Source organism: Chiloscyllium plagiosum, unplaced genomic scaffold (assembly GCF_037043375.1).
Source record: "Chiloscyllium plagiosum isolate Xiang-an unplaced genomic scaffold, Cpla_swu_hap1 HiC_scaffold_2, whole genome shotgun sequence".
In the NCBI taxonomy this organism is placed as follows: domain Eukaryota; kingdom Metazoa; phylum Chordata; class Chondrichthyes; order Orectolobiformes; family Hemiscylliidae; genus Chiloscyllium; species Chiloscyllium plagiosum.
The window spans coordinates 74,243,742-74,255,810 of NW_028270140.1; the positions used below are offsets into that span (position 1 = coordinate 74,243,742).

At 39.3% G+C, this 12,069-nt stretch overlaps 1 protein-coding gene across 7 annotated transcripts in view; it reads right to left on the reverse strand.

The window, feature by feature from the left end:
- The window catches only part of vps13a (vacuolar protein sorting 13 homolog A), a 422,990-nt gene that overhangs the window by 223,939 nt on the left and 186,982 nt on the right, over positions 1 to 12,069 (reverse strand). For all 7 annotated transcript variants that reach the window (XM_043712521.2, XM_043712545.2, XM_043712559.2 and 4 more), the window contains 3 exons: positions 4,945 to 5,048; positions 4,487 to 4,654; positions 4,039 to 4,334 (listed from right to left, as the gene is read on the reverse strand). In XM_043712521.2, the coding sequence (XP_043568456.2) occupies positions 4,039 to 4,334; positions 4,487 to 4,654; positions 4,945 to 5,048 (568 nt within the window). The remainder of the gene's footprint in view (positions 1 to 4,038; positions 4,335 to 4,486; positions 4,655 to 4,944; positions 5,049 to 12,069) is intronic.

Consider the following 12,069-nt stretch of genomic DNA (forward strand, 5'->3'; position numbering starts at 1 on the left):
GGACAAAATACTCCTTCTAAAGCCATGTATCATCACAAAAGTATGATGCAAAACTAGAGAAATGAAGAGAGTTTAGAAAAGAGCAAGGGATCTTATACAAAAAGCAATGGTATATCTAAGAATAGGGACAAGATAAGAGGGAAATAGTAATATGAGAATATGGCAGAGAGAAAACCTCAGAAATAATCAACAATTAAGACTAGATGTCACAAAGATAGCAACAACACACAATTAAAGGTTCATAGCAAAGTAAATAAATTAATCGCACACATTGAAGCAAAAAAAAAAGAAAAAGAAACTGTAAGCCATGATGGAGACATTCAGTATGACAAGATTTGGGTCTTGAATATTAAGGGGTATATGACATTCAAAAAAAATAGGAAGCTAGGTAAAGGTAAAAGGATAGCAATGCTAATCAAGGATGGCATTTGTGTAATAATTAGGCACATCCTTGGCTTAGAGGTTCTGTATGTGGGATCAGTTTGGGTAGAGAAGAAGGAGAAATAAGTCACAGTGGGAGGGGTTTATGGGCCCCTAACAATAATCAAATTGTGGAACAAAATATACAAGAAGAAATATTGGGTGCTTTGATACAGATACCGTAATAAACATGGGTGGCTTTATATATGAATTGGAAAAAAATCAGCAGTAGTAACTTGGATAAAGAGTTCACAGAATAATTTCAAGATAGCTTCTTAGAACAGGTTATGATGATTTGGTATTGTGACAGATTAATTGATGACTTCAAAGTTAACCAACCCTAGGTAGCAGTGACCACATGATTAAAATTTTACTTTCGGACTGAAAAAGGGAGAAGATTGGATTTCACAATAGTATTTTGATGGGAATCTGGAATTCACAATACAACTGATCAGCCATGTTCTTACTGAATGACTGAGCAAGCTCCTTTATTATATGTTCATTGTGATGTCAGTTTGCTTGTCATGCTCCCAGTGCATTGAGAGGCCTACCCATACTGGGATAATAACAGCACCACTCGGATGTGGCCCCAGGCACCTTTCTGTCATGAGCTTAAATCAGCCCAGAGGTACAATACCGCAGAGTCCCCATGTGCCACTATTGTGCCTAATTAAGTGCCCTCCCTGCCTTCAAACTGATCACTGGAGAAGGCTTAAAATAGCATACTAGATCAATGTTTACGTAAAGATTTATAGCTTGGGTGTCAGGTGCTGGAGTTCTGGGTAAGTTTGCCAAGCTGGGAAGTTGATTTGCAGACATGCAAGGAAATAGGAATCCTGTACCAAACGCTTAAGCATTACCTGTGAACAACTGCAATTCTTACATGGATGTCGAAGGAATCAAATATTACCACCCTGTGTCAGATCAACAACTCACATCAACAACCCACAAGCCAGAGAAACAGTCATGACAAAACGGTTTTGGGATGATCCAGGTTATGGTTACAGATGCACATAACAGATTACACAGGTACAGACAAGAAACTGTGCAGCAAAAATTGTTAATTTCAAAAACAATCAATCAGAAGTGGACCGTGACAATCAAACAGGCCATCATCATGGACAGAACAGAACCACATACAGAAAGAGAACGGCACTACAATACAAAATGAGTAAGCTAGCCAACAGCAGAGAAGACAACACACAGACACCTGGGTAAGAAACCTCTCCAACAGAAACCTTACAGATACAGAAAAAGCGGTACTAGCCAAGGGACTCAAGTATAACCACAGGGATGCAAAAACAACAGACTTCTTAGCTGCACTACAATGTACACTCAGAAGTAACTGACTAAATAAAGAGACACTGGAAACAGTCAGACAAACCAAAATAACCTCACTCGCAAAGAAAAGACAAATGAACAACCTCAACACCAAAGAGACAAAGCCCTAAAAACACTCAAAAAATTACAAAAAACATAACCATAGTACTACCGGATAAAGGCAGAATGACAGTCATTCTGAACAAGACCACACATATTCAGAAAGCAGAGAAACCACTTGCAGATACTGACACCTACCTACAGAGGGAGTTTGACCCCACGCTACAGCTAACTAATACGCTATTGAACACACTACGGAACCTACAAAAAAAAGACTAATAACCAGGATTGACCTACAAAGGATGAAACCAGAAAGCAACAACACCCTAAGATTTTACAAAACTACCCAAGGTACACAAACCAGACATACCACCTAGATCCATTGCAGCACTTCCAGGACTCCATCACATAAACTGAAACATCTTATCAGCAGATCCAAACACTCCATACAATCATCACAGGAATTTCTATACATCAAAAACATAAACATAGCAATGGTCTCATTTGATGCAATGGCACAGTTCGCTTCAACTGACAAAACTCTAGCCAGAGAGATAACAGCCAACCTCCTGAACAAGCAGAACAGAGAACATAACAGGAAATCTCTCAACAAGGCCTGCATACGCAAACTACTAGACCTGTGCTTGATGACACACTTCCCATTCAACAAGCAAATATATGAACAAATCAATGGGACGTCTATGGGCTCAGCCATCTCCGAGCTCATAACAGAAGCAGTGTTGCAAAGATTGGAACAAACAGCCCTGCCACAAATATAACCCAAATTCTGGTTCAGGTATATGGACGACACTTTTGTAGTTATTAAGAGAACAATGATCGAGAACACACATTGGAATATCAACACCATGCTCACAGGGATCAAATTTACGAGAGGAGGAGGAGACCAATAACTAACTCCCATTCCTGGATGTAATTGTAGAAAGAAGACAGAAGTGAATCCAGTACAAGAGTGTACAGAAAAGCCACACACACGGACCAGATCCTGAACTACATAAGCAACCACCTGAATACACAAGAGAAGCTGCATTAGGACCCTGTTCAAAAGGGCTACAATACACTGCAGTACTCCTGACCTACGAAGGGAAGAACACCACCTCTACAGAATCTTCACCAAGAACAGATTCCCCACAACTTCATCCGCAGATGCCTAGCAAAGTATGACAAGGACATGCCACAACCCAATACACTAGCCACACTGCCTTATATAAAAAATGTTTCGGAACAGCCAGACTTCTCCGACCATTCAGATTCATGTTAGCCCAAAAACCACCAGCCATGCTCTGACAACTCACCAGAACAGAAGACCCTATATCCATCATGTGCAAAACTAACATAATTTACAAGATTCCATGAAAAAACTGCACAAAACACTATATAGGATAAACAGGCAGGCAAGCAATCCACATCCACGAACACCAACTAGCCAGTAAATGCCACGACCAGCTGACCCGAGTAGCCATACACACAGATGACCAATGATCACAAATTCAACTGGGACAACACAACGACCATAGGATAAGGTAACAGAGGACAGCCAAAGAATTCCAAGAAGTATGGAACTCATCCACGGACTCCATCAACAAGCACACAGATCGAAACCCAACATACCGGCCACTACAACGAACAATCGGAACCGGAAGCAGCAGGGACGGAACCAAATAATTTCCAGAAGACACAGTACTGCAGCATTTCACAGACGGCTCCAAACCACTGAGGATGTCACCTTGACAGGAGACGAAATGTCTGCAAATCAACTTCCCAGGATCATTGAACATACCCACAACTATAATGTAGTAGATATTTATTTCTGAATCATATTCTAATATTACAAATTTAATTGTTACTCACAATATTCAAGAAACTTTATTACTATTTTATTATCATGACCCCGTAGAAGTACTCTTGGCTATGAATCAAGTTTTCAAGTTAACATCAAGCAAGCATTCACAAACCTAGAATAGATTCCAGTAGAAGTTCATCAAAATTATTTTTCAGGCTAAAATGAAACTTTACATAAATGTTGCCTATCTATAAAGACAGTGATACAGCTTAGGTATTAGTTAGGATTTGGATGCAGTAAACATAAAGGTTTGACCTTTATTTTAAAATGGACTATAAAGATTCAAAATATGACCCATTCAAATATTAGGAAGCAGTCAAGTGTTCATGATATATATTGTTGTATTACTTTTTAAAAATTCTATAGAATTTCCATACCTGTACAGTTTAAGTTCACGTAACGAAATTTTCATGGAGTCAATTATAGGTGGGAGATTAGTGGAACCTTTTTGTTTTACCAGTGAGAAACTGTTCTGAATAATGACAAAACCAAAGTCTGCAACAACAACATTTTTTGACACAGGAGATTGAGGTACAACAACAACAGGTGCATTGATGTGAATGTCAAGTTGCATTCTAGTGCTCCGTTCTGCAAGATCCTTCACGCCAGATGCTGCTTGGACAGTTGCCTCTGTGACAGCTTCTCTGGCAGCTTGGAAAATGTTGAAGAATGCCTGAAACAAGTGAGATGCTGTTATGAACAGAAGCTCGGTGCACTGTATTGAAAAAAATAATCTACAGTAATTCAAGCAAATGCTGACAATGAAAATAAAGATTTTTTCAACAAATTCTGCACACTTCTTGAGTAAATTTAAAATTTCCTCACCAATACTGATGACACAAACTTCTTTACAAAGATGACTTGGATACAGCCAACTGTCAATTGAACACAACTATCAACTACATCCATATTAGAATAGGCTAAACCTTCTGTCGCATCTACATGAGAGATTATTTTGAAGTTGAAGACCTCTTTTCCAGCAATGGAAACAGCCTTTGAAATAAAAAGAAATCTTAATGAAACACCAGGTTACTTTTAAAAATTGCAAAAACAAGCAAATAAACCTGTTAAATTTTATGTCAATTAAGGAAGATATTACTGCTATACTTGTACATAGCCAATGTGTACACAGGTACAGTTTTCTCATACCATTTTATGATATAGATGAGAATCAATGATTAATGACGGACTGAAGCTATAGTAACCTAGCTTCCAGTTATCCCCAATAATACAGAGGATGAATAGAAAGATACTGTGTTTTAATACTGATTCATCAAAAATACCTTTTTGTATATTGCATCTTCACTGGAATCCAAAACTACAATATTCTTCAGCTTTGCTGTAACTTCTGATAAATTCTTCCTCAAAGCCACCTCAGCATCAAGACCTATCCGAATATAAATGATGATATTTCACACACACAGAATAATCACAAAAAGCATTGGTACAAATTTGCAAGTCATCCAGAAACCAATCCTACACACCAGCTATGTCCTCCATTTGTTTTATTCTGTCTGGGCTTAAATTTAAATTCTATCCATTGCCATTTTAAATCAAAAAATACCAAATTTCATTTCAAATGCTTCATCTTCCAAATTCCCATTACAGTTGTCCCTTCAAAAGAACGAATAAAATGAATTATATGTGCATCTTTGCAATCTGATGCACCAACTAATCACCCTAGTTTTGTGGGATCAATTTGTTTTCATCTTCCTATAACAAAATCTCACTCAGAAATGTTCTGTTTCGAATGTTTTGTTACAAACTCTGGAAAAAGGCTATCTTTAATAATTAAAAAATAATTCACAGACAAACTGAATGGTCTTACCACATTTCCCCATATAATAAAAATTTTGAAGTGCAACAAGAGGGGGTGAGAAGATGTTAGCTAACAGTTGTTACCATGTTCACTTGCTAAGAAACAACTGTAGAGTTATCTATATTTGGTAAAGCTGACTGCAAAAAGCAGTTGACCAGAATACTGGGAAATATATTTCTTTTCAAAGCTCTACTGAGCAATCTTCAATTTATACAGAATCACTTTCCAGACCAATGATCACACAGTTTAACACTTCATACAAATTATAAATCTCTTCCCAAAATTGACCGAGTTGATCTTAATCCATAATTCAATTGATATTCATATTTATTCAATGGTAGCAGCTCGAGACACAAGATTGAGTTCAAGTGTAAGTAAAGCTTTAGCGCACAAATCTCAGCCAACATCTGCGCACAGGATTGAGAAAGTCACTGTTCAAACATGGCATGTGTAATTTGTTAGCCGTTATGATGCATGATTCAGTATGCAAATCTTTTGCATTCTAATTTGCTGAAGTTTGAATGCAGCTGACAACAAGAGAATAATGGCATTCAAGACTTCTATAAAGATGGAGATCAAGGTTACTTCACAACCAATTAGGTTTAGGGAACAGCAGAAACTATCTGAAAAGATTGTTGAATCAGCACAGGTAAATAAGATGGAGATAAATAAAGGAAAAAAGTAAAGAGACGGAAAGAACGATTTATTGAGAGTAAAATGGAATGGAAAAGGGAAGAAAAATATCTTAGATTACAAATTAAATTATAACATTAAAGTAAATCCAGATCATCCTTGGAGAAAGTGTATGCCTTTGCTGAATAAGGAAATGGTTAAATCTTCAATTTGTGCAATTTTAAATTGGACTGTAATTTGAGATTTGTTCCAACAAAATTCAAAAGTTTAAAAAATTTTGTAGCTTCAAGTTTTGAGCAGGCCTATTTTCAAAGGGTGCCTTAAGCCTCATTAAGAACCGGCTGAAACTGGAACCTCATTTATAGAGTAAATTAATCCAACCCAGCATAGACTTTCAATAAAATTGAGGAGATAACTGGAGGAAAAAGCATTTATAGACTTTAAAGTGAAAGTACGTTCTCCAGGTCTCCAGTATTTTGTTTTTGTCTTTTTTAAAAATATCTAATTAGGTACAAGATTGATATTAGTGCATTAAAAATGGGAAATAATAAAGTGTAAAAACAGCAGAGATATTAGAGCAAGTTTAATTAATAAGTTAATTAAAAATGAGGGAGAAAGTAGATCAGATGGCATGTTGCAGCTGTAACATGTGGGAACTGCTGAACACCAAGGTGATCCAAGTGTAGCAAACGTTTGCAGCATGAACAACTAAGGATCCGCATTGAGGCGCTGGAGTCTGAGCCACAGACATTGTACATCATCAGGGAGAGAGAAGGTTATCTAGACACTTTGTTCCAGGACGCAGTTACACCCCTTAAATTAGAGAGTTCAAACTTAGTCTGTGATGAAGGACAGGAGAATGTGACTGTAGGTGGGGTGAGCATAGGAACTCGAGGGACAGCTCTGTGGAGCGTCAATCCATACAGTAGTAAAAATAGCAGTGAGACAAACTGATCACAACACCACATAACAGGGAACCATTCATGGAAAACAAAGAAGTATTAACAGAGATAGGGTAGTGGCAGGAACTTTTGAAGGATATAGCCATAAGTGCCTCTATAAGCTTGAGTTGGAAGGCTATGTTTCCTGCTTGGTCCCAAAGTTAAAGATATCTCGTTGAGGCTTATGAAGAACTTGGAGTGGATTCAGTTGAAAATCACACAACACCAGGTTATAGTCCAAAGGGTTTATTTGGAAATACAAACTTTCAGAGCACTGCTCCTTCATCAGGTGATTGTGAAGCTTAACAGTCACCTTCTCGAAATAACCCAAGGTTTTATAACAAAACGTGAGAGGTTAGAGCCTGTCTGTATCCCAATCTTTAGTCAAACTGGTTCTATTTCCAAAGTAGGATTTATAAAACGTTGATATGGATTGACTGCCTGCTGATTTTGTGCCTTTTGAACAAAATAGAATATATCTGCAAATGCAAATTCACCCCATAGACTTACATGTGTGTCCATGTGAGTGCGTCCATAAGAGAGCGTTGCATGCTTGGTACATTGCGGGCGCAAGTGTGACAGAGCATAAGCCTTGAGAGGGTGTGTGCATGCATGAGAGAGAGGGTCTGTGCGAGTGTGAAAGTATATATGTGTGTGAGATTGAGCGAGTGTATAGTATAGTGGGGTCACCTGTAGTGTCACAGGAACCCAGTTGAGGCCATTCTCACGGGTACCAAACTTGGCTATCAGCCTCTGCTCAGCCACTCGGCGTTGTTGCCTATCCCCAAGTCTTCCTTGGAGGATGATCACCTGAAGATCCACGGCCGAACGTCCCTGACCGCTGAAGTGTTCCCCGATCTGAAGAGAACATTCCTGCTTGGCGATTGTTGAGCAGTGACCATTCATCTGTTGTCGTAGTATCTGCTTGGTCTCGCCAATGTACCATGCCTCGTGGCATCCTTACCTGCAGCGTATGAGATAGAGAATGTTGGCCGAGTCATATGAGTACCTGCTGAGTACACGGTGGGTGGTGTCCCCACAGATAATGGTGGTATCCATGTCGCCACTCTGACATGTCTTGCAGTGGTTGACATGACAGGGTTGTACGGTGTTGTGGTCGATGGTGTCCTGAAGGCTGGGCGGTTTGCTGCGAACAATCGTCTGTTTAAGATTTGGCCGTTGTTTAAAGGCGAGAAGTGGAGTCGCAAGAAAGATCTTGGTGAGATGCTCATCCTCATTGATGTGTTGCGGGCTGCACAGAACATGGTGTAGTTTTTTGGTGTCTGGGAAGTACTGGACAACACTATCACTTATAACCAGTGTCAGTGTCCTGAGGAGGTCATTATGGTTTCTCACTGTGGGACTTTGGACCCGGCAATCGATGAGTTGAGCATTGTACCCTGTTCTTATGAGGGCATCTTTGAGCACCTTCAGGTGTCTGTCATGTTCCTCCTCATCTAAAAAGGTCCTGTGTATGCATTGGGCTTGTCTGTAGGGGATGGCTGTTTTAATACGTTTAGGTGCAAACTAGGGAAGTGTAGCATTATGAGCTTATCTGTGGATTTGCGGTAGAGTGAGGTACTGAGGAGATGCATGTGTCCAAGAATGAGACAGATGCTCAAGAGTAGTCCACGATTAGTCTGATGGTGGGTTGAAATATATGTCTATGGTGTGAATTTATATTTGCAGAATTATATTTGTAGATACATTCCATTTCGCTCAAAAAATGCACAATCTTCAGGCAGTCAATACATGTAATATTTTGTAAATTCCACTTTGGAAATAGAACCTGTCTAATTCAAGATTGAATCAATAAACTTGTTGGACTATAACTTGGTGTTGTGTGATTTCAACTTTGTCCACCCCAGTCCAACACTGGCTCCTCAACATCTTGGAGTGGAAAGGTAGACTTTAGGTTGTTGTCATTCATTTTGATATTAATGACAAGGGTCTGCTGAAAGATTCTGAACAGTTAGGAACTAAACTAAAATGCAGAACCTCCAAGGTAATACTTACAGGATTACTACCTGAACCATGGCTGAATGGGCATTATGCATATAAAGGAATTAAATATGTGGCTGAAAGATTGGAGCAGAAGGAATGGGTTTCGGTTCATGGGGCACTTCCATCAGTACTAAGTTAGGAGTTAGCTATTCCATTTGGACAGCCTTCACTTTAACTGTACTGGGACCAATGAACTGGCAAATTGAATAGCTAGGACTATTGTCAGGGCTTTAATCTAACTGGGGCTGGGACATAAGAGGTTTGGCAGAAACTTTAGACTTGCAAATCAAAAGAATTTGACACCATTGCAGGGCAACTATTTTGACAATCATACCCAAAATGGAACAGGAAGGAGCAGAGTTTATGAGCATTAAAAAAAAGTAACATAGGGACAAAGGGGGAACAATGTAATAAGGCAAAATTAATGGGATTTTGATTACAATGCGCAGAGTATTTGTAAAAACATAGATTAATTAGTGACACAAATATAAGTTAACAGTAATGATCTTAGAGCCATTACGAAAAATGGTTATAAAAAGATCAAAGTTGGGGTATGTGACCTTCCAAAAGCACAAGTAGTAAGGAAAGGCTAGAAGCGTGACCTTTTTTTAAAATATGAGATGGAATTAGTACATTAGTAAGAAATTATCTTGGATGTAGAATCAAGGGAAAGACAACACTTGTAAAGCCGCCCCCAAATAACAGTAGCTGTTCTATAGGACACAGAGAGGACAAAAATCCAGAAGATAACAAGGCTATGTAAATAAAAGGCAGCACATTAATCTTTGATGGCTTTAATCTTCATATATATTGGGAAAATCAAATTGGCAGAGGTAGGCACAATGCAGTAATCAAAGAGCATTCAGAATAGCTTCCTAGAACAATGTGTTGTCGATCCACGTAGGAATCAGGTTATTTTGCATCTGATAATGTACAAAGAAACTGGTTTAATAAATTTTGTCAGAATGAAAGATTCCTGAAGGAACAGCAGCTATACCATGGTAGAATTTAGCATCTGTTTGAGGGTGCATAATGTAGGTAGGACACAAGTGTACTTAACTTAAATAAGGATAAATACATGGAAATGAAGATAGAATTAGCTGGAACCAACTGGAAAAAGAGTTTAGCAGTAAAAATGGTTAAGGAATAGTGGCAGACTTCTATTAAAAAAAAGACACAAAGCAACAGTATGTCCTAATGAGAACAAAAGATTCCATGAGGGGGATAAACCAACCATCGTTAACCAGTTAAGAATAGTATCAAATTGAAAAAGAAATCATGGAATGTGCTGAAGATTAGTGGCAAATCTGAGAATTGGGCAAGTTTTAAGAGTCAACAAAAGATGGTTAAAATTTACTAAAGAGGGAGAAAATAAACTGAGGGAAAAATTGTATATAACAAAGCACAATAACTTTTTTAAATATATAAAATGGAAGAGAAGAACAACAGTGATTAGATTAGATTACTTTAGATTAGATTACTTTAGATTAGATTAGATTACTTACAGTGTGGAAACAGGCCCTTCGGCCCAACAAGTCTACACCGACCCGCCGAAGCGTAACCCACCCATACCCCTACATTTACCCCTTACCTAACACTACGGGCAATTTAGCATGGCCAATTCACCTGACCTGCACATCTTTGGACTGTGGGAGGAAACCGGAGCACCCGGAGGAAACCCACGCAGACACGGGGAGAACGTGCAAACTCCACATAGTCAGTCGCCTGAGGCAGGAATTGAACCCGGGTCTCTGGCGCTGTGATGCAGCAGTGCTAACCACTGTACCACCGTGCCGCCCACCAGTGAACAGGTCTTTTAGAGATTTAGGCTGGGAAATAATAATTTAAAGTCAGAAAAATGGCAGGAATGTTGATTCCTGCTTTCTATTTATATGTTTGGGTTTCTTTGGGTTGGTGATGCCATTTCCTGTGGTGATGTCATTTCCTGTTATTTTTCTCAGGGGTGGTAGATGGGGTCTAACTCGATGTGTTTGTTGATAGAGTTCCTGTTGGAATGCCATGCTTCGAGGAATTCTCATGTGTCTCTCTGTTTGTCTTGCTCTAGGATGGATGTGTTATCCGAGTCAAAGTGGTGTCCTTCTTAATCTGTATGGAAGGATACTAGTGAGAGAGGGTCATGTCGTTTTGTGGCTTGTTGATGTTCATGTATCCTGGTGGCCAGTTTTTTGCTTGTTTGTCCAATGTAGTGTTTGTTGCGATCCTCGCACTGTATTTTGTAAATGACATTAGTTTTGCTTGTTGTCTGTACAGGGTCTTTCAAATTCATTAGCTGCTGTTCTGGTTCCTGTATCTAAAGGAGGACATACAGGTGGTCCAGAGGAGGTTTACAAGAATGATCCTAGAGATGAAGGATCACATGATGAGTTGTTGAATACTCTGCGTCCATACTTGTTGGGATGAGTGGGATCTCACTGAAACTTATAGAATACTGAAAGGCCTGGATAGAGTAGACATGGTGAAGATGTTTCCAATAGTGAAAGAGACTTGGACCCAAGCACACAGTTTCAGAGTGAGACGATGATCCTTAAAACTGAGAAAAGGAGGAATTTCTTCAGTCAGAGGATGGTGGATTTGTGGAACTCATTGTCGCAGAAAGCTGTGGAGGCCAAGTCATTGTGTATTTAGGGAGAAAGTGAGGTCTGCAGATGCTGGAGATCAAAGTTGAAACTTTATTGCTGGAACAGCACAGCAGGTCAGGCAGCATCCAGGGAACAGGAGATTCGACGTTTCGGGCACAGGCCACTCTCTGCTCATTCCTGAAGAAGGGCCTGTGCCCGAAACGTCGAATCTCCTGTTCCCTGGATGCTGCCTGACCTGCTGTGCTGTTCCAGCAATAAAGTTTCAACATTGTGTAATTAGGACAGAGATAGATAAGTTCTTGATTAGTCTGGGGATGAAAGATGAAGGGGAGAAGGGAGGAAACAGTGTTGAGAAACCATGTTAGCCATGATCGAATGGCATAGCAGACTCGAAGGGCTGAATAGTCTAAT